General features: G+C 41.5%; 1 protein-coding gene across 7 annotated transcripts in view; it reads right to left on the minus strand.

Annotated features, from left to right (window-relative positions):
- The window catches only part of JAK1 (Janus kinase 1), a 150088-nt gene that overhangs the window by 55095 nt on the left and 74426 nt on the right, over positions 1 to 20567 (minus strand). For 3 of the 7 annotated variants that reach the window (XM_053243926.1, XM_053243923.1, XM_053243927.1), the window contains exons 2-5: positions 14129 to 14210; positions 8634 to 8832; positions 6659 to 6782; positions 156 to 309 (exon numbers count right to left, since the gene is read on the minus strand). In XM_053243926.1, coding sequence (XP_053099901.1) covers positions 156 to 309; positions 6659 to 6782; positions 8634 to 8832; positions 14129 to 14134 — 483 coding nt within the window. In that variant the 5' untranslated portion in view covers positions 14135 to 14210. Of the gene's footprint in view, positions 1 to 155; positions 310 to 6658; positions 6783 to 8633; positions 8833 to 11095; positions 11166 to 14128; positions 14211 to 20567 lie in introns of all 7 variants that reach the window. The other 4 variants (XM_053243924.1, XM_053243928.1, XM_053243930.1 and 1 more) reach the window with 3 other exon arrangements.

Raw genomic sequence — 20567 nt, forward strand, 5'->3', positions numbered from 1 at the left:
GCCAGCTCATACTATCAAATAAAGCATGACCAGAACACAGAAATGAAATTCCCACTGCAGAAAAAGGGTTGTTTGTGAAAGTTAAAAATGAGCAAGGATACTACTATAATAGCAAACACAAAATGCCTTAGGGTTATTTCTTACAAACCACTTACTTGTGCAAAAAGATATTCTAGTGAATTTGCATCAAGAAGTGGTGTGCCTTCTTGCACTTGTTTCTTCTCATATGAACTCTTTGGTTTCTTTGGAAAATGTCTCCATACAGCTGGCTCATTTTCATTCGTCCCATGCCAATTCGAGAAGTAAAACCTTGAGAAAATCATTATACAGTATGTGTAAAGATTAAAATAAACTTTTGGTATCAACTGCATAATACAAACATTTAAAACAAAGAGACAGCAATTCTAAAATAAACAAATATATGTCTTCAACACACTGACACTATCTCAAGATTGCCTAACTACGATTTCTAGTTTAAGATTAGCAAACACATATACAATTGATTTACCCTACCTTCTCAGGCCCCACACTCAAAGCCTGCTTGTAAATCTCCCAGCTACTACAGCTATCCAACCTAAGATGTACCTTTGACAAGCCTTTCCCATCAGAAAGTTCTTCTCTTGAGATATTCCAATCAGCCACTGTATCTCCTGAACTGGAGCATTCATGCAGCCCAAGCATGTGCATACAGTGCAAGTAATATACCTGTATATAAGTGTGCACAAGAGTTGGCCTGGAAAGCTTGATTTTCTGCTGGGAGGCTAGGTAACACTGCCATTCAGTATTAAAACACAATGCAAAACACAGCTGGCAAACACAGCTGGCAAAACCATTTGGGAGGCTCCACAAAAAATGGCGAACGAAGTTGAGTTTCTCAGATGTGTCTAGCCGAGGACTCGCTACTGTATGAATGTAGGCTCAAATGGGTGAGGACATAATGTGACCAGCCACTCCAAATTCCATCTCCTCTTCAGAAATATTATCTGGGAGTCCGAATTTTGTGTGTTTGCACCTGGTGTTATGGATGTGTATGACTAGTATGCTGCATAAGAGTCTCCCTACCTGAAATGACGAAGGTGGTCTAGCATCTAGTGGGTAAGACCCCCAGGCTTTTAGTCCTGAAGGAACCAATATCCATGCTGTGGTCATCTATCTGGGATGTGGCAGGAACTCACAGCCACCATGCAACATGAGCTATTCTAGAAGATAGTTTATTCATGCACACAGCAGGTCATATCCTGAATTTGATGTTCTGGTTCAAGGAAGTTAATTGTCAATTACCATATTAAATGCTGAGTACTAGGAACAGGCAAGGTTCTGTAGTATTTCATTGCCCTGCGTCACCCTAGCAGGTCACACACTAGATTTAGTATTCTGGCCCAAGCAAGATGACGAGAGAGAGAGAGAGTCTCAACAGCACCCTTGTCATCGTCAGTTACCTAGTGAGGTTAGAGCTAACTGTTGCTCCAGGAGGTGGAGGACCTGTTAGGCCCAAATGGTTTTCTTACAACTCCAAGGAAAAATTCTAGCTAACATGGCTGCCATGTTCTGTTCAAGCCCTAGTGGATCTCTGGATAACCTGGGCTGTTGAAACTATTGCTCTTACATTTCTTCACCAACGGGCTAGAGCTGCTTGATATTCTGGAGAGTTGGCTATGATGGAAGCAGCTAGGAAGATTATGTCAACACAAAGAGAAAAATCCAAGACAAAATGGATCACAGGCTAGCACCTATCTGAAGGCGACTCTATGGTAGGGGCAACTGTAAAATCCAAAAATATTTCTCCACTATCATTGCATATGCTCAATGCCATCCAGTAGAATTTTTATAGAAGCCTCTTACATTTAGGAGCTCAGGAAAACAGGTAGAATCCTTACTTGCCCTTTGTGACTTGTTAGCTCAGAATTTGGCAGAAAAAATTGTTTGCATCCAATTCAGACTGTAATTGCCGGTTAAACATAGGTCAGGGGCAGGATGTTCCTGCAGAAATGTCTTATCACAGTTGCTTGGATCCATTTAAAATTACTGCAGCCTGAGAATATACAGACTGCTTGGAGAGATCCAGCCTAACATATGTGTATCCACCTCTTTCCATGAATTTATTCAACCCTTCATTCATTCATTGTGTATTCAACCTTTTCCATTATAAAACCAGATGAACGGAAGAAGCTGGTTGGGTCCATATATAGAACATAAGAACATAAGAACAGCCCTGCTGGATCAAGCCCAAGGCCCATCTAGTCCAGCATCCTGTTTCGCACAGTGGCCCACCAGATGCCACTGGAAGCCACAGGCAGGAGCTGAGGGCATGCCCTTTCTCCTGCTGTTACTCCCCTGCAACTGGTCCTCAAGGCATCCTGCCTTTGAGGCTGGAGGTGGCTTTTAGCCCTGCTGATAGACCTCTCCTCCATGAAGTTATTCAAACCCTTCTTAAAGCCATCCAGATTGTTGGCTGTCACCACATCTCGTGGCAGAGTATTCCACAAGTTGATTATGTGTTGTGTGGAAAAGTACTTCTGTTTGTTGGTCCTAGATTTCCTAGCAATCAATTTCATGGAATGACCCCTGGTTCTAGTGTGATGTGAGAGGGAGAAGAATTTATCGTTCTCCACTTTCTCCACACCATGCATTATTTTATAGACCTCTATCATGTCTCCCCGCAGTCATCTTTTTTCTAAACTAAAAAGCCCCAGGTGTTGTAGCCTTGCCTCATAAGAAAGGTGCTCATAATGAATGCCTTCTAAAGAGGAAGTGGTCCTTTAGGGTCTTTGAGGCATTGGGAATGGGGAGGTTCCTGGAAAATGAAAAAAGGGCCCAAATCAGTGAAAAATGCCAGTGGGGAGTGCCCTACCGTGCTCCGTGGGTGTCCAGCTGTCAAGGAATGCCCCTCCAAGTCCCAATTATCCCATTTTCCAGTGAAAATTTGTGGGGTGTTTGTTTGTTTTTTAACGAACCAAAAAATGGCAGATCATTTCCAGCCACCCTGACAACGCGGATGTGCAAAACTATTTAAAACCACTTTTCGCCACATAGACTGAGCTCAGGTATCAATTACCTAACCGCGGATATACAGAACATTGGATGTTGAGTGTGATGGCGAGATTTGCCTGTATAGATAAAACCACATGTGAGAAGTCTTCTGAAATATCTACTGATACAAAATATGGTGGCCAGGTTATTGATGGTGTATACCAGCATGAGCATACTGTTACCAGAACTGCACTGAAGCGATTGGCTAGGGGCTCCGGCTATGCTTTTGGGCTAATGTGGGGAAATTAACTCAAATTATCAAATGTGAGTGCAGTCCTGGCACAGTATCAATTTAAGCAGATTTGGTGTACTGGGGGGAAATGAGGCAGCATGCTTGCAGTTTCAAGGCTTTATTTAGGGTAGAAAGGAGGAGATGCAGAAGGCAAAAGAGTCTGGTTAGCAAATTCAATAACTTTGACTAGCATTTTGTAAAAAGAGTCCAAGTAGAGGCTTTTATTATGGAGTGCCTGGAGAGCAGCGAGGGAGGCAGAGAAAGAGGCGAAGAAGCTTGGGGATAGATGGCTGGAGATGTTGGAATTGCCTATCCTCCCTCGGTGTGTTTGGTGCACGAAGGATGGGCAAGGTGCCTCCTCACAAGTAGTGAGTGGGGTACAGCAGAGAAGAGAGGCGAGGACAGCAGCAGCTACAGCTGCTGCAGATCACCTGTGTGAGAGAGTCCGTGGCCAGCAGCCTCCAACAGTCCAACTGTTTTATATTCTATGTGGCTCTCTTTGGGCAAATATACTGCAAAACATGCCCTGAGGCAGCTGCTCATTCAATCAGGTGGCTATTCCACCATGTGGGGGAGGGAGGTCCTTGCTACATAAAAGTGTCCATTGTAGGGATGGACGAGTCACTGCTGGTGTGTCCTTCTGAACAAAGGTAAAGGCAGGCTGTGTAGATGTCCAAATGTATGAGGAGAATGGGGCTACATTTGGTTGCTATCTCAGGACTATGTTGTCCCAGCTGCAAGAGGCATATCTTCTATTTACTTATGAAAAACTCATCCCTTATCTTTGTTAACCAATTCATAGAACTTAATGGGATAAGAAATGGCTGTATTTGTGCTTCTCCTGCAAGGTATTCCAACTGCTATCTTGGGAGGCGAGACTATCTGCTTCCAGAACAATTTGCTTTAAAGAGGTCTTTACCTCCATAACGAGGGGTAGGCACATCTTGTTTCCATTCATTGACACCTGAACCTGGAGGCATGCTGCCAAACTCAGCCTGGGGCTTTATGACTAACTCATGCCAAACTACTAGAACTGAGAGAGTTGAAAAGTTCAAGGCGACAACAATCCCATAGTATTGTGCTGTTAGTGCATCTGATAGAGGAGTGTTTTTTGCATGGCCCCAAAACATGGTGTACTGGCAACAATACTGAGAGTTCTTCACTGGCTTCTGTTTTGGATATAATTCAAGATGTTGATTTTATGCTTTAAAGTCCTTGAAGCAGATAAAGAGAAGGTTTTCTCTCACTCTCAATGCTAAAGCTAACAGAGCAAAGAGGTACCTTTTAAAGCGGGGAGAGCAATTTGCCCTATCCAACCCCAGCACAGCATCCCTCCAGTGAGTGTTTCTTGGGTCAACCTTATGTTTCTTTTTAGATTGTGAGCCCTTTGGGGACAGGGGACCATCTTATTTGTGTATTTATTTTTCTATATACACCACTTTTGTTGAAGAGTAGTATATAAAAATTTATGGTAGTAGTAGCAGTAGTAAAGCTCAGGGTTAAGCACTAAAAGATGTTGCCAGAAGATTCACATCAAAGGAAATACTTCTTCACATTATGCTTGCTTAAACATATGGAATATGCTACCAGAGGGTCTGGTGATAGCCACTAATATGCAGTAGATGGGTTTTAAAGGTAAATTAGAAAAATATATGTAGGAGAGGTCACGACTACTATGTGGAACAGGATCTTTCTGAATACCAGTGATGGTGGGTGGGTGGAGAAACAGCAGGGAATGGTTATTGTCTTCATACCCTGCTTGTGAGTTTCCCAGAAGCAGCTAACTAACCACTGTGAGAAACAAAATGCTGGATCTGATCAACCCTGGTCTGATCAAAAAGGGCTCCTGCCTCATCCTTCTGGCTTACATATTGAACTCATGTAAACTCAATCAATCACACGCTTGTGCAAAATCCTTTAATAATTACGATTTTGCCACATCTCTAGGAACCCTCTTGTACTTCGACAGTTATAATAATTCTTTATTATAAGGATTAGTAGCAGGAACCAAGTTAAAATACAAAAATTGTTTCTGTTCTGAAAGCTATGGTTGATGAAGCACTTACGATACTTTAAATGACTAACTATTCTAATAAACAAACTGCCACTTGCTTCTTGACATCCAATTACTACTTAAAATTCATTTCATGTTAGCACTTCTACCCTGAAGTAAAAGCATTTAGTACCATATCCAATACATTGTTGAGCTTGGCTGAATATTCTTGTGCCATTGTTTTCACTTATGACTTTAATGACTATAAAGTCATTAAATGTAAACAATTTGGTTTGAACAAACTATGACACAAATACTCACTCTATTAAAAAGTTACATAAAAGATAGACAGGAAATATCATCTCAGTTTTTACTGTAACAATGCTCAGTACTAAGTTCATGAAAACAAAGTCAGGAAAATATTTTTGGGGGGGAAAAATAGAGTACACCGATAAAGAACTGGTACCATCCTGTTTATATGGACTTAATTCTGGACTTTAATATGGACTTTAATTCTGCCAGAATTAAATAGAGCTTGAGAGTGTGGTGACTAAATACCAAGTTGTATGTGCTTGGTTGTTTTGGGTTTTTTTTAAGAATTCCCTAAAAAGCAGCCAGGGGGCCCTCATCTAGCTCTCCTATTACCTATGCCAAGTAAGGTCTGAATCTGAATTGAACCCCCATGCCACTCTAAGTGGGGGCAAACACAAGCATGTCAGGGCCATGAACATTCCTCACATAACATACAGTTTGGCCCCAAGACTGAGCTGAGGTCAGCAAGTTCTCAGTTCAAATCGTCATGAATTCACTAGGTTGTCTTAAGCCCTAAATTTTGTGAAATATAACATTAAACAACTGAAAGTTGTTCTGGTTGTACAAAAGTACTGTAATTAATGCTATAAAATTAGATTCACCATTCCATTGTGGAAAACCAAGATCATATCAACACAATTTTTCAGTCTGAATCAATAGAAGCAATCTCAGCATTATGGTTAGAACTGTTCTACAAGACTTGTTAACTATATCTTCCATTGGAAATCCTGAAGTAGCAGACATACATCCAATATTTGGTCTTATTTCTTCATTCCATATATATTTTGCTCCTCTTTTCCAATTGACATTTAAGGTGGCTTACAGCATCAAGAAATATTACAATAAAATTCATTTTTATTAAATATAATTTAATAAAAAATTATATTTTAAAAAATGTAATTTATATTTTTAAATATAATTTTAAAAATATAATTAAAAAATATAATTTTTCCAACCCTTCTGGTCATCAGAGTCTTGTGGACATATTCCCTGGACAACAATCTAAAGACTGATTCAAGTATTTAATGATGCATGGACCAGTTATTTGACAAGATGGTTTATACAATAATGCTACAAAATATGACATGTACCTCATACGATAATGAACCCGGAGGGCAGTTTTATCATCTATTTGGAAGACATGATTCGGTGCATACCACAAGATTCTGCTCTCATCAAAAAGTGCAAACAAGTTATGGCACAATGGAGAAATAGCTGTCAAAAGAAAGCATAGAATTTTACCAACTCACTCAGACCTTGGAGAAGCCACTGCCAGTCTGTGAAGACAATACTGTGCTAGATAGACCACTGGTCTTACTCAGTATATGACAGCTTCCTATGTTCCTAGACCTGTACAGACCATGAAAATGTGTCTGTACAAGTTAATATTAAGAAATCAGTATATTAATAAGAACTTTAATAAATGTTACGTTACATCATTACACATTAAAATATAACAGACAATAGAAGATTGCACTAATGGAAAACAAGTGACCTACATTAAAAATGGAATTCAACCATAAAAACACTTTGGCATGCAACCTGCCAGCAACAATGTACTACTCATGTTAAGGACAAAATGTGTAACGATCACATCCAGAAACTCATTCCCTGATCAGAAATTAACTTTCCCTCTCCCAACTTGCAGTGAGATTTTGAGCAGGTATTAGACTCATACACTTCCTTCCTCGTCATCTTCATCACTTATATGGCATGTAACAGGAAAATCAATAGTTTCCCTGTTTGACATCCCAGATTACAATTCCACATTCTTTCTGAGAAGACATAGGGAGACCAGAGATGATGATCCTTCAGATAAACCAAAGTCCCACTCAATCTGCTGTGCCTGAGACTGTCTTCTCATTAGAATTAAAGGAGTGAGGAGGTAAGGTCTAAGCAGAGCCTCAGTGAAATTCAGGGAAATGGAAACATACCTGTATTAGCAAGGAGTGAAATAACCTGAAGCAGGTTTTGGGCTTTCCACAGAAATATTTTCTTAGGACCAAGGGGTGAGAATTCCCCCAACCCCCCACCCGGGACATATTCCCTAACACACATGCAAATTTGTTTTGCTTTATAAGAGAAGTTACTGGCAACATGCTGTACATAGGTTAGAATAAATAAAGAGAAGTGTTTGACAACTTTTAGACTCAATTAGCATAAATAAGAAATGGGCTTTAAGTATTTATTATAAATACTTTTTATTTAGCAACTAGGATTAGCAAAAGTATTTTATTGAAATCTGCCTAAGAGATCTTTACTGTCCATGACAAATAAGTCAGAAGGAGCAGGTGAACTGGAGCCATGGAGGAAAATGGGGGCACATTTTTACAAGGGTCCCACACAGTGTTCGCTCTAACAAGGATTCCCAGATGTTGTTGACTACAACTCCCAGAATCCCCAAGCAAAAACCATTGCAGCTGGGGATTTTGGGAACTGTAGTCAACAATATCTGGAAATCCCTGTTAGAGGGAACACTGGTTTCACACTGGACATAGAAAACTGTATAATCAGTGTATCTATTATATTAATATATAGTTACAATTACTTTTAGGACAGGAAAGGGAGTGTAGCCATACAATCTCTAAGCAGGAAAAATATATAGAAACTGCAAAATGATTATCATATTTAAACCAGAATAAGGCTGTTGAGAAAGGAAGTGTCCTAGAGAGCCTAATCTTGCTTCTCTAAAGACTTATTACATAGATGCACATTCTTGGCCAACTTGAGCCATAAAGGAATATAAATTCTGACTGTTCTGTAGGAATGGCTTACAGAGAAACAATGCTGCTAAAGCCAAAAACCAAGATCCAAGACAGAGAAAGAAAAGCCTTGGAGAGGATTTCCCCTTTCTACACAGTGGGCAGGATCCAAATTAAGTTCCACTGAAATTAGTAAGACTTGTTAGTCATGACAAACTTGTCTCATTAATTTCAATGTGTCTTGGTCATTACTAACTTAGTATTGATCCTGCTCACTGTATCCTACTGGACCTATCTGCAACATGCACATCTAATTTCAGTACCATTTAGCTTAAATAGTAAGATAGTGACTAATAAAACTCACAGCATTTCTGGGCAGCTTCAATGCAAAGGTCTTCTGCTGTGTATTTGCCACACGTATAATGAAGAGAAGGTTTATCTGGTAAATAGAATGCTACTTCCAACCCTTGCTCTTGAGTTTCTGTATTAATTTCATTTTTCTTGGAGCTTCTCATTTTCGCACAGAAAGCCATAGCTTTACAATCTTCTTTTACATTTATATACTAAACAAATGGAAATGGAAAGAGTCACAAGATAGATTACAGAATGGTTAAAATATTTCACTCTAGCTTTGTTTCCATATTGCAACTGTAAATTATATGCATGTGCTCATATATTTCTATGCACAGGAACACCTGAAGTTGATGGAAGAGGGAGGAAACAAAAACAAATGAAATACAGAATCTAAGAAATTAAGAGAGATGCTGGCAGCAAATAGTAACAGGCTATAAAAATGAGATGTTACTGAATATATTCAATTTTAAGCCATGCAAATGTTCAAATAATAAATAAAAATTAATTAATATTATTAATAATAATAATTTGGAATTAAAGGGCAATATTAGGGTCTAGATTATAATGGTAAACATTATAAAAGCTTTCTTATGATAAACCTCATAAATCCATCTCTGAGGGAGGATAGATGCCTCCTTGTCTTAAGAAGGCTATCATTAGGCCATATTTGAAGGAGGAGGAAAAACCTACATGGGAACATGCAGAGTTAGGCAACTATAGGCCCATCTCTAATCCCCCACGGTTGAACAAGGTGACTGAGAGGATGGTGGCCTCTTAACTTCAGACATTCCTGGAGGAAACAGATAATCTAGACCAGGGTTTCTCAACATGTGGGTCCCCAGATGTTATTGGACTTCAACTCCCATAATCCCCAGCCCCAGTGGCCTTTGGTTGGGAATTCATTGGGAATTATGGGAGTTGAAGTCCAATTACATCTGGGGACCCACACGTTGAGAAACCCTGATCTAGACCCATTTCAAACTGGCTTTCAAGCAGGCTATGGGGATTGCGTCAGCCTGATGGATAATCTCCAATTAGGTACAGGTTGAGTATCCCTCATCCAGACTGCTTGGGACCAGAAGTGTTCCGGATTTCGGATTTTTCCGGATTTCTGAATATCTGCATAATGAAATATCTTGGGCGTGGAATCCAAGTCCAAACACAAAAGGTAACTTTTTTTTTTTTTAGGTTTTATTTAAAGTATAAAAACAAATAAGCATTGAATTTATAACTACAGATAGCTGTAAATGTAATCAAAACTAAGTTTCCCCAACAGCTTTACTTTCTGTTCTATAGATAAACATAAATGTTTCCTCTTTTTATTATCACTGTTACCCATAGGGGCATCAGCAGGCCTTTTTGACATTTTCGACATTACCCTGTACTGTACCTTTACTAAACAGAGCAGGCACCAACAGAGCGCCAAAACAGACGCCAACAGAGCAGGTACCAAACTGAGTATGCACTCTTTGCTCTCTCTTGCAAGGCAGGGATGGAGGATCCCCCTTTGCTGCCTCCTGCCAAAGGAAGGCCAGTTTAAGAGTTAACCTGATGGAGTCCAGGTTCCTAGAGAGGCGACTGGGAAGAAACATTTGGCACAGGCACCTTCCCTTCCGGCCCCTCCCCCGAGAAAGGAGGCTTTGTGTCTTTTCCTGCCTGTGGGATCTGCAGCCCTCCCTTGAAAAAGAGAACTCGGTGGTTGCCAATGTAGATGGTGTGCGTGAGGACCCCAGAGCCGCAGGGGGAGGCAATGCAAGGGAGGAAAGCAGGGAGTGGGCTTGGGATGACACCAGGGGAGAAGTGTCCTGAGTGGGCAGTGAGGGGGATGAGATGTGTGCAGCCTTCTGAAATAAGTAAGTTTTGACTGCATGTTTAAAAGCAACAAAATTAGGAATCTGCAAGCGAGTGAGCTAAGGCGTTTTGTTTTTTTGTTATGGCGTGGTGTACAGATTTTGGAGCATTCCAGATTTCAGATGTCCGGATAAGGGATACTCAACCTATATTGGCAGAGGGAATGTGATTCTACTGATCCTTTTGGATCTTACAGCAGCTTTCGAAATCATCGGCCATGGTATCCTTCTGGGTCACCTGAGGGTGGTGGGATTAGGTGGCACTGTTTTAGAGTGGTTCCGTTCCTATCTCTCTGGTAGATTCCAGATGGTGTCACTTGGAGATTGTTGCTCTGCAAAGTGAGAGTTACTGTATGGAGTCCCACAAAGCTCCATACTGTCACCAATCTCTTTAGCAACTACATGAAACCGCTGGAAGAGATCATTAGGCGAGTTGGTGTTATCAATATGCTCATGACATCCAAATGGCATTATCAACATGCAGATTACACCCAAATTTAGTTCTCCCTATCAATGTCATTAGGAAATGGCATAACTTTGCTAAATGCCTGCCTGGAGGCAGTCATGGGCTGGAAAAAGGATAACAAACTGAAGTTGAATCCAAAAAGATGGAGGTACTAACTGTTTGGGGGGGTGGTCAAGACCCAAGCGATGGTTTAGATCTGCCCATTCTTGACACGGTTACACTCCACCTGAAAGATAAGGAATGTAGCTTGGGAGTGGCTCCTGGATCCAAAACTCTCTGGTTTCTCAGGTTGAGGCAGTGGCCAGGAGTGCTTTTTATCAGCTTTGGCCAATGTGTCAGCTACACCCATTTCTGTAGGTAAATTACCTTAAAATAGTGTTGCATATGCTGGTAATCTCTAGGCTTGACTACTGTAATGCACTCTACATAGGGCTGCTGCCTTTGTATGTCGTCTGGACACTACAGCTAGTACAGAATGCAGCAGCCAGGTTGGTCTCTGGAACAACCTGAAGGACCATGTAACACCAATTTTTAAAGAACTGTACTGGCTGCCGATGTTTCTGAGTAAAATACAAAGTGCTGGTTATTACCTATAAAGTCCTGACAGGGTTAGGTCCAGGGTACTTAAGAGAGTGTCTGTCATGAACCCTGCCACCTACTAAGATCATCTGGGGAGGTCCAGTTACAGTTGTGCCGGCTCATCTGGTGGCAACTCAGGGCCAGGCTTTATTTGTGGCTGCCCCAGGGCTTTGGAATGCACTTCCTGTCAAAAGAAGAGCTTCTCCATCTCTGATTGCTTTTTAAAAACACCCTTAAGACACACCTGTTCTTTCTCAGGCTTTGAATTAAAAATGATTTTAGGCTGTTTAATTGTTTTAATCTGTGAAATTGTTTTATTTTATTTTTAGATTCTGATTTGGATTATGTACATCTCTTTCTCACACACACATGCCATCTCTCTCTTTCTCACACACACAAACTCACACAGGTGGTATATAAATATGTTTAAATAAATACTGATAACAACCAGCATCAGCTATTCCAGTTTGGCCAACAGGCCCATGAGAAAATGTTCATTGTTACAGGTAAAATGAAGTTCTACAATCCAAATGAGTGTGGAACAACTTCAGCATTTACTTTCTCCTTACATTATAAACTTATTCAAGTAGATGTCAATTATTTTACTGCAACACAGAAGGGAGAGAATTTAGTAGCAAAAAGTACACTGTTGTGCCCTCCCCCCCCGCTCAAAAAATCTTTTAAACTTATTAAATGGCACCATCCCTCAAGCTGAGTGGCATATGTCAGATATTGTATTGCATCAGTTTTCTATGGGGCAGGAATTTAGGAATGTGGTAAAGTGTATGTGTGGGGGGGGGGCTGGGGGGGGGAAGGGAATGGGAGATGGTGATGATAGTTGCATAATTTCCTCTAACCATTCAAATGTTTGATTTAAATCCAGCATAAGGCTCTTGTTAAGGTTTATTTCAGTTCCTATACACATTGTGGGATTTGATCTCAACAAACCTTGAGAACAGCTAGCTCATTGTATACTATTGGAGTTACCCCACTTTCAGAAGAATTATCTGACTAGGAGTACAAGTCACATCTATGACGACTAGATCTTGTAATCATTTGTGTTCTGCTCTGTACTGTGAACATGTTTACTCTTGATGTCTGGGCCTCACTCTGTAAATAAGAGAGAAGGAGATTATCCTTGCCCCTGCTGCCTTCTTTCTGAACCTCCCTCTGAAGAGTTAACAGGGAGTGAACCTTTGTCTTGACTCCAGCGTGGCCAATCGGTACACCAGGTGGGTGGGACCTAGAAAGCAGTTGCTGGGAATTCTGGGAACAAGGGCGGTCTGTACTAGAGAAGCACATGCAGAAAGGCTAAGTGAGGGACATGGAGTTTGCTCCTTCATAGCAGGAGTGGGCATGGAGATTTTTTTCATGAAATAACTCTAGAGATCCTTGAGAGACAGGATTGAAGGAAGCTTGATTCTCATCAGGTGTTGGGTGTGTTTTCAAGGAAAAGGGAATTCAGCATAGGGAACAGTTTGTTATTCAGATGTTGTGTTAGATACTTATATTTCTTTGTGTGTGTGCTTTGCATATTCCTCATACTGTCCTATTATGGTTTACCTGCAATATAATTAAAATAAGATACAGTAGCCTATGCTTAACCCACCTAGGGCATAGCAAAATACTCTGTAAACCTTTAAGCATGCCTAAAAGCAACCTGAAACTGATGCCTATGCTATTTTTTGTGATCTACCAAATATTTTTGAGTGTATTTAAAACTTAAAAGTCTCAAACAGAAGCAATCTGTAGTAACTGAATAAAACTGATTTTTGTTCTTTTCTTTTTACAAGCCTCTCAGAGTTGGTCTTTAACTCAAGAAAAAAGGGAGGGGCAGAAAAGGGATTTCTCTGGTGCAAAAGCATCCTCAAGCACTCAACAGCTATCAGTTTTCTCATCACATGGAGGCCTACAAGTGGAAGGTTTTTGTACTTATCCAATAGCAAAAGAGAGTTTTCCCTGGGATTCCACCCCAACCCCTGGGAGGTTCAAGCTCTGTCAATTAGAGGGATGGTGGAGGCAGCATTTTAATTCTACCGGAAATATAGTTTTATGAGAAGCCTAGCCAGGTAGCTCGCCAGGGATGATTCAGCATTTTTCCCTTCACGTGAGCTGTTCTGAGACAAAGGCTTTAATATGCTACAAGGATATATTTAACTATTCACTCCAGTAACCATTTCATGAATGGGACAAAGCAGGCTCAAGCCCACAGAGTCTTATGTCACAATATAAGTTGTATGGCTTTGAGGTGCCATAATACATGATGCTGACTGACAGAAGATAGAGACCAAGTGTCAAACCATGAAAGATTTGCATTTAGCTTTACTTGCATTTTCCATTGTTTTCCCCTGTTAAGTGGCAGCCACAGGAGAAGGAGATCAGGATTACAGCAGGAGAAAGGCCCCTCCACTCCCACCTCAGTCCCAATCCCTATTACACACACACTACAGCTGCTATTTAGCAAGGGGGGGAAAGACAAACAAGGGCAAACCATGCAACTACTGTCTAGTATGACCCCAAGTTAAAAGCTAACCTGTTCTGTGATGTATGGTTTGGTTTCTGACGTTTTTAAGAGAATGGTTTTAAAATGACACAAGCAATATAACTTACCTGCATTTATATGGTTATTGTATCTTCCAAACCAGCAGAATGGATGTCTCTTCAAAACAACTCAGAACTTATTGAACCCTGGCTGGGAGCAGAGACAAAAATCAGAACACTCTTCAAAAAGTAGAGGTTGGAAAAAAAGACAAACAGATGTTAATTTAATTAAAATGAGTTTATGCTGGGAATTGCTAACTATCACACACACACACACACACACACACACACACGGACACAAAGCTGAAAGTACTTTTGCTCTCATTCAAGCCTACAGAGATTACAAACCTGCCAAGTGCTCATTTTACATGAGCACAAATATGCTGACATATTTTATATGATGCACAAAACAAATATGCTGACTCAAACATCTCAAAAGTCTCAATATTTACTTTGAACAGTAGATTCCAAATCACAAGTAGCTTACATCATTTGATGTATTCCTACTGCTGCATATTATCTTGACCTGTAACTACTCTCCCATATTGGTTATTGTCACTGGCATAACTAAAGCATCATTTTTTTAAAAGTAAAAACAAAGTTACATAACCACATTCTCTTTAGAATACGAAATTTCTCTGAAGGCCGAGATCTACAGCAAGCACATCATTAATGAATTGAAGAAAGGGCTCAAACAGTTTTGGGTGTTATGGTTTTTGCCAAATCTCAGATGTATCTGCAGCACAAAGGATAATGTGTAAAAACCACATTCAGTCCTAAATAGGCATGTGAAAACACTAGGCCAAAGCCTTGTTGAGAGCGAAGTAAAACCTTAATTTTGACAGCACTTCCGGTTCTTTTCTTTTTAATCTTCACATCCTTCAATATAGTTTCAGAAGAAGTTGCAAATTGCACGATGCCATGCAATGGATTTCGTAACTAAGCAAGGATTTTGCATTAAATGCCAAAGCTAACCAATGTACCACACTAACCATCTATAAGCAAGATCCTTCCACGGTAGCCTCAAACACTGATTCACTGCCAAAGTACAAGAGCTCATCTCTCCGAAACAGAGAAATGCGATGCTTAGGACCATACCAAGAGGAAAAATAGTCCTGTTTCAAGATGTGCAAGGTTTCCTCCCGCCTATACAAAGCCTCTTAATGATGTACCACTGTTGCCATGCCCACTTGACTTGGTTGCGTCCATGGGCATCCATGACCTAATCTTTGTTTTTCATAATAGTCATACTGTCCTACCTAAACATATCCCTGGTCAATGAAGAGAATATTAACCATTCTAGTGGATACATTCCCGATATCCAGATTCTTAATGTGATTGCAACAGATTGGAAAATACCACTGTGGGCACTTGGTGCCTCTGGGCACCAAGTGCCCAGAGGCACCAAGTTATTTATCAGAATAGACAGAGAATAGACATTTATCAGAACAGACAGAGCTCTCCCCCATTAGACTTGGAGGAAGCCTTTTAACAAGCAAGCATTAGGAGAGCCAAGGAATGCAAGATTAATGGTTGACTCCTACAGAGGAGACCTCTAGTTAATCAGGATGAGTCATACTCACTCCTATCCCTCAAATTGTCAGTATAGAAATAGGTCTTGCCCCTTGTTTTGTCTTAAGAGAAATGCTTAGAAAGCACCTAAAGGTGCCCTACCCCAGGGCCATACCTTTCGTTTAAGACTATCATCTGTCCACAGCACAGGGGCGGAGCCACCATTGGGCGAAAGGGTTCAAAGAACCCAAGCTGCCAATGGCGAGAAGCCGCCGAGAGAGCCCCGCCCTGTGTGGCTCGGGCTCCATAGCAGCCCAGAGCGAACTCCCTCTCCCATGCCCGGGCCGCTGAGAGCCCGGGCAAACTTTCTGCCAAGTATTTCAGGCAACTCCGACTGCCTAATAGAACGTTTTTCCCTTCCTCTCCCTCTCTGGAGAAAAAGAGAGGGGAAAACGTCCTATTAGGCAGCCAAACCTGCCTGAAATGACGCTCCGAGAGTTCGTCCGGGCTCTCGGCAGCCCAGGCCACGCCCCCTTGCACATGACAAAGTCACATGACAAGGATAAGCATTACAATGGTTTAATTCATATATCCAAGGTGAAATGGGAAACAGACTCAATCACAAATGCCTCGGTTTCTTAGCTGCAGGGTTGATAAAAATAGATGTGTGTTTTTTAAAAAAATAGCAAGTTGATTAAAAAACAATTCATAACTAATGTTGACAAATATAACCTCATGAATATTAATCATAATTATATTCTATGAACATGTTGACAGCAGTATATAGAGATGAGCGGCAGCAGACCTGATCAGTCCTATTCTGCAGGTGTTGTACATGCAGCACATACACACACAAACCACCGCCTGAGAACAAAGACAAAAGAAAGTCAATTAATGAATGGGGGTGGGGGTGGTGTAGATCTGAGCAAGGAGGAGGAGTCTGGATATAAATGCATGGGACGGGGAGGAGAACAGAAGTGAACAGAACGTATTCATCCACTCCTGAGGAAACATTTTCCAAGTGTATCCTCCATTGCAAAAGGGAAACACCTATTTATTTATTACTACTACTACTACTACTACTACTACTACATTTATATCCCGCTCTTCCTCCAAGGAGCCCAGAGCGGTGTACTACATACTTAAGTTTCTCCTCACAACAACCCTGTGAAGTAGGTTAGGCCTATCATAGAAGCAGGCCACAAAAGAGACCAAATTTGGGAAGATTTTATTAAAGTTCCTGTACCTGTGAGTAAGAAAGGCATGCATACAAAATGCAAATAGTGCAACAATGAAATGCAAGGCCTGATTGCCCAAATGAAACAGCACTATGATAAGTGTTACCAACCATCTAAAAATGAAACCTACATCTATCCCTGAATATGTATTAAGGTTATATTCAACAACAATAATGTACTTTTATATAAAATGATTAAATAGAGTCTTCCCAGCTAGTAATTTCATTATGATTTAAATCAGGGATTCTCAAACTTGGGTCCTCAGGTGTTATTGGACTTCAACTCCCATAATCCCCAGCCTCAGTGGCCTTTGGTTGGGGATTATGGGAGTTGAAGTCCAATAACACCTGAGGACCCAAGTTTGAGAATCACTGACTTAAATCATTAAAATTGATTCTTTCTGTGAAGTGATTTAAACATGATTTAAATCAAATCAACTTTGCTTAGCTGTGGCTGCTTCTATTTTACTTTATCTTACCTCAGAACCAGTAGGCCTCCGTGCTTGTGCTTTAAGTGTTTACCACTCTCCAACCTTATTCCCCTAAGGGGCATGAGCTGTTGAGCTCTTTGTAAGGGCCAAAGAGCCTAGAACTTTTCAAAGTTGTGCAACAGGCAGACATTCAACAGATGCAACTTTGCCTAGCATACAAAGATGCAAGCAGCCCTTGTTGATATTCTGGCTGCACTTAAGCTGTTTGGCTCCCAGAACTTCAATAAGTGCAGTTCCCATCTCCAAATCTGGGCGGGGGGGAGGGGATAGACTCCACTGGCCTAGTTTCTGCCTGCCATTCAGCTGTTACACAAAGAGTTCTGGGCATGTGGAAGCAATGATTGCCTCAAACTAAAAAATTACAATACTACAGTAACCCTGTGTGCATCTGCAGCCTGCTGTTAGAAGGGGAATGAGCTGAATTATTTTTTAGCCTTTGAAAGTTGCGGTAAGAGAGAGAATGAGTAACTACAACTCTGAAGGGAGACATTGAGAGAAAATAAAAGATCCTGAGGAGCAGCTGGATTTCTAGAGAAGAGGCATTTATCGAATGTTTAAGCAGAAAGGACAGAAGTTAGGAGACTGGAAGGAGAATATGGCAGCAGTTTTCTATCATCAATAAGCTGTAGGGTTGACACTTGGGAGACTGAGGCCTGAAACTCCAGACAAGCCTAGGATCTGCTTCATTATCCGTCTTGTGGAATACAGGAGAACCTCGATATTCGTCGGGGTTCCATTCCAAGCTGTAGCTGCAATATGGAAACCATGAATATTGAGTAATGGATCGTGGGGTTTAGGTTTCCAGTTGGTGGGAAATGGCCAAAAATGGGCCGAATTTCACTGGGGGGGGGGGGCAGAGTTTCTTACCATGCTCTGCTGCTCCCTGAGTCGTGCTGTGCCCCCATATCGGCCAAAAATCAGTGGGTTTTTTCTTTTCTTTTACAAAGATGGGAGCCATTTAATTTATTTATTTATTACACTTTGATACCGCCCCACACTCACGTCTCTGGCTCCATTGAAGAAAATGGCAGCTGAAAATTACCTCTGTGGTCATTTCTGGCCACCTCTTACCCACTGATATGTGAGGTTGGCATGTCCCCCTGCTTTTCCGCGTATGCCAAGATCGGATGTCTTTTTCTCAACCGCAGATAACGAGATCTACCTGTACCAACTTTTATGAGATGCCTTCTTAGGAACTGGTTTGCTTTCACCATCACAAGGGTGATTTTGCTAATCTTCCCTTCCTTTTGAAGTGCCAAGATATCCAATACTAACAATGGCAAAATAACTCAATAACTGCAAGGTGGTTCAACGCTTCTAATCGCCTCAGGTACTGAAAGATGAGTTCCACTCTAACTGGTGTAAGAGCCTCTGATAAATTGGGTAGATATGGCTTCTCTCCACAATACCTATTTTCATTGGGATATGATGCTGCCAAAGAAATGATTAAACAATGAATAGTGGATATGAAGAAGCAAGCTGGTCTACGTTCTGTTGCACCTAGTAGTATTCAATATGGCTTCCCAAACTACCTTCAAGGGCATACTGTTAAAAAGACAAAGGGAGACAAATGTCTCCTGGCCTACAGCCTCTGAGGGGCCCCCAAGGCCAGCCCATGACCCCATTTCTCTTTCCCCTTTCTCTATTGCAGCAACAGCAAAGTGGCCCAATGCCCACTACTGTCAGAAGCATGAAGTGTAACAAATTAGGTCTGACAGATTGTAACCACACAGGGGCGCGAGCCCATGAGCTCAAGGGAAACAGACATCCCCCACCCCTTTCCCCTGCTCTGCTTGTTAGAATGTGCCCAATCACTAAATTCAACACAGCGCGCAGACCCACTCACCCTCACCTTGGAATCTAAAACCGAGCCCCATCAAAAGGACAGACTCTGCAGAAGACTGAACGGAAGAACCTCCCCGTGTGGCCTGCGGTGGTGTTCTGATTCGTCAATGTGCTCAAAGGACGTGGTGAGCACTGAGTTGCTCACTGCTTGTAGGAGGTGGGAGTAGGATGGAGAACTTTGGTGCAGGGTTTTTGTAGGTTGTGATGTTTAAACACCACCAGTGAAATTAATGATGCTCCTAAAGCACTTTACGAGTCCATGCTAACAAGCCTAACAGCTCAGTCCTGGGCATGTTTTTTGGAAAAGAAAGTCCAGCAGAATTGATTGGGAATTCTAAGTACAATGACTGGATTTTAAGTGTAGTGGTGGTTGGAATCGCTAACCTCACCCGCCCTTCCCCAAATGTTTCTCTTAAAGAAATGAAAATCGTAGGTGGCCATTAGTCTATTAAGGGAAAACATTCAAATTAAGGTAATAGCTTTACTGGGACCAACTAAAATAGCACAAGCAGAGACTGGAATTATCTTTTCCAGGATGAATGTTAAAGAGAGACAAGGACAAGCCCCAAATCCTGGTTTTAGGCTTGAGATGGCGTACAGGAGATTAAGACTGATAGGGCTTAAGTCGGAAAAGGGGGGGTAGTCTGCCTTGGAAGTACTCTGTTTTGTTTTTCCTTGAGTGCTGGGCATAGATTCAACTAACTGCTAGATTTTATATTAAACCAAATTACCTGGTTATAAACCAATTAAACCAAGTGGGGCCCCACTTTTTTCTTTGTCCCAGTGGCGCCCCCATTTAGAAGGTGAAGGAAAGGAAGGCACTGAGGGACCCATTTTAAAATCTCATCTCCAGGCCCACTCCAAGCTTGGTACGCCCCTGCCTCAGCCAGTTGCGTACCTCACAAATTTGACCACTCTAAATCAGAGGAGAGCTGGTGCAGTTTAATGCCCTGCCTGGTAATTTGGTTTTGTCTGACCTTATGACCAAGACTGCTGTTTTACTTGTTTAGATGAGTGAGCCTGAAGGCCCATGGATCAGGCAGTGGATATCAGCTTACGGACATGTTCCAGAGTGTCATGTGTTTCCTTCCCAAACAGGTTGTCTCCATCAAAGGGGAAATCCTGTATACACATCTTTGCTTCTGGAGTAAGGGTAGTACACTTTAGCCAGGCCTGTCTGCAAAGGGTAAAGGCTGCCACCATGGCCCTGGAGCAACAAGCAGACAGGCAGAATGTAGTTGCTGCTTTGAGATTTTAAGCCTCTTAGAGAGGAACGCCATTGCTGACTCTTTGGTCAGGTTGTAGAGAAAAGATTCCCGTTTTTCCAGGAGAAAATGAGTATAGCACGCCATACACCCTTGGTTGTTGGCAACCCACGGTTGGAGACTAGGAGGCGGCATATATTCTCCTCCCAAAAGCATCC

Source organism: Hemicordylus capensis, chromosome 4 (genome assembly GCF_027244095.1).
Source record: "Hemicordylus capensis ecotype Gifberg chromosome 4, rHemCap1.1.pri, whole genome shotgun sequence".
NCBI classification, from domain to species: domain Eukaryota; kingdom Metazoa; phylum Chordata; class Lepidosauria; order Squamata; family Cordylidae; genus Hemicordylus; species Hemicordylus capensis.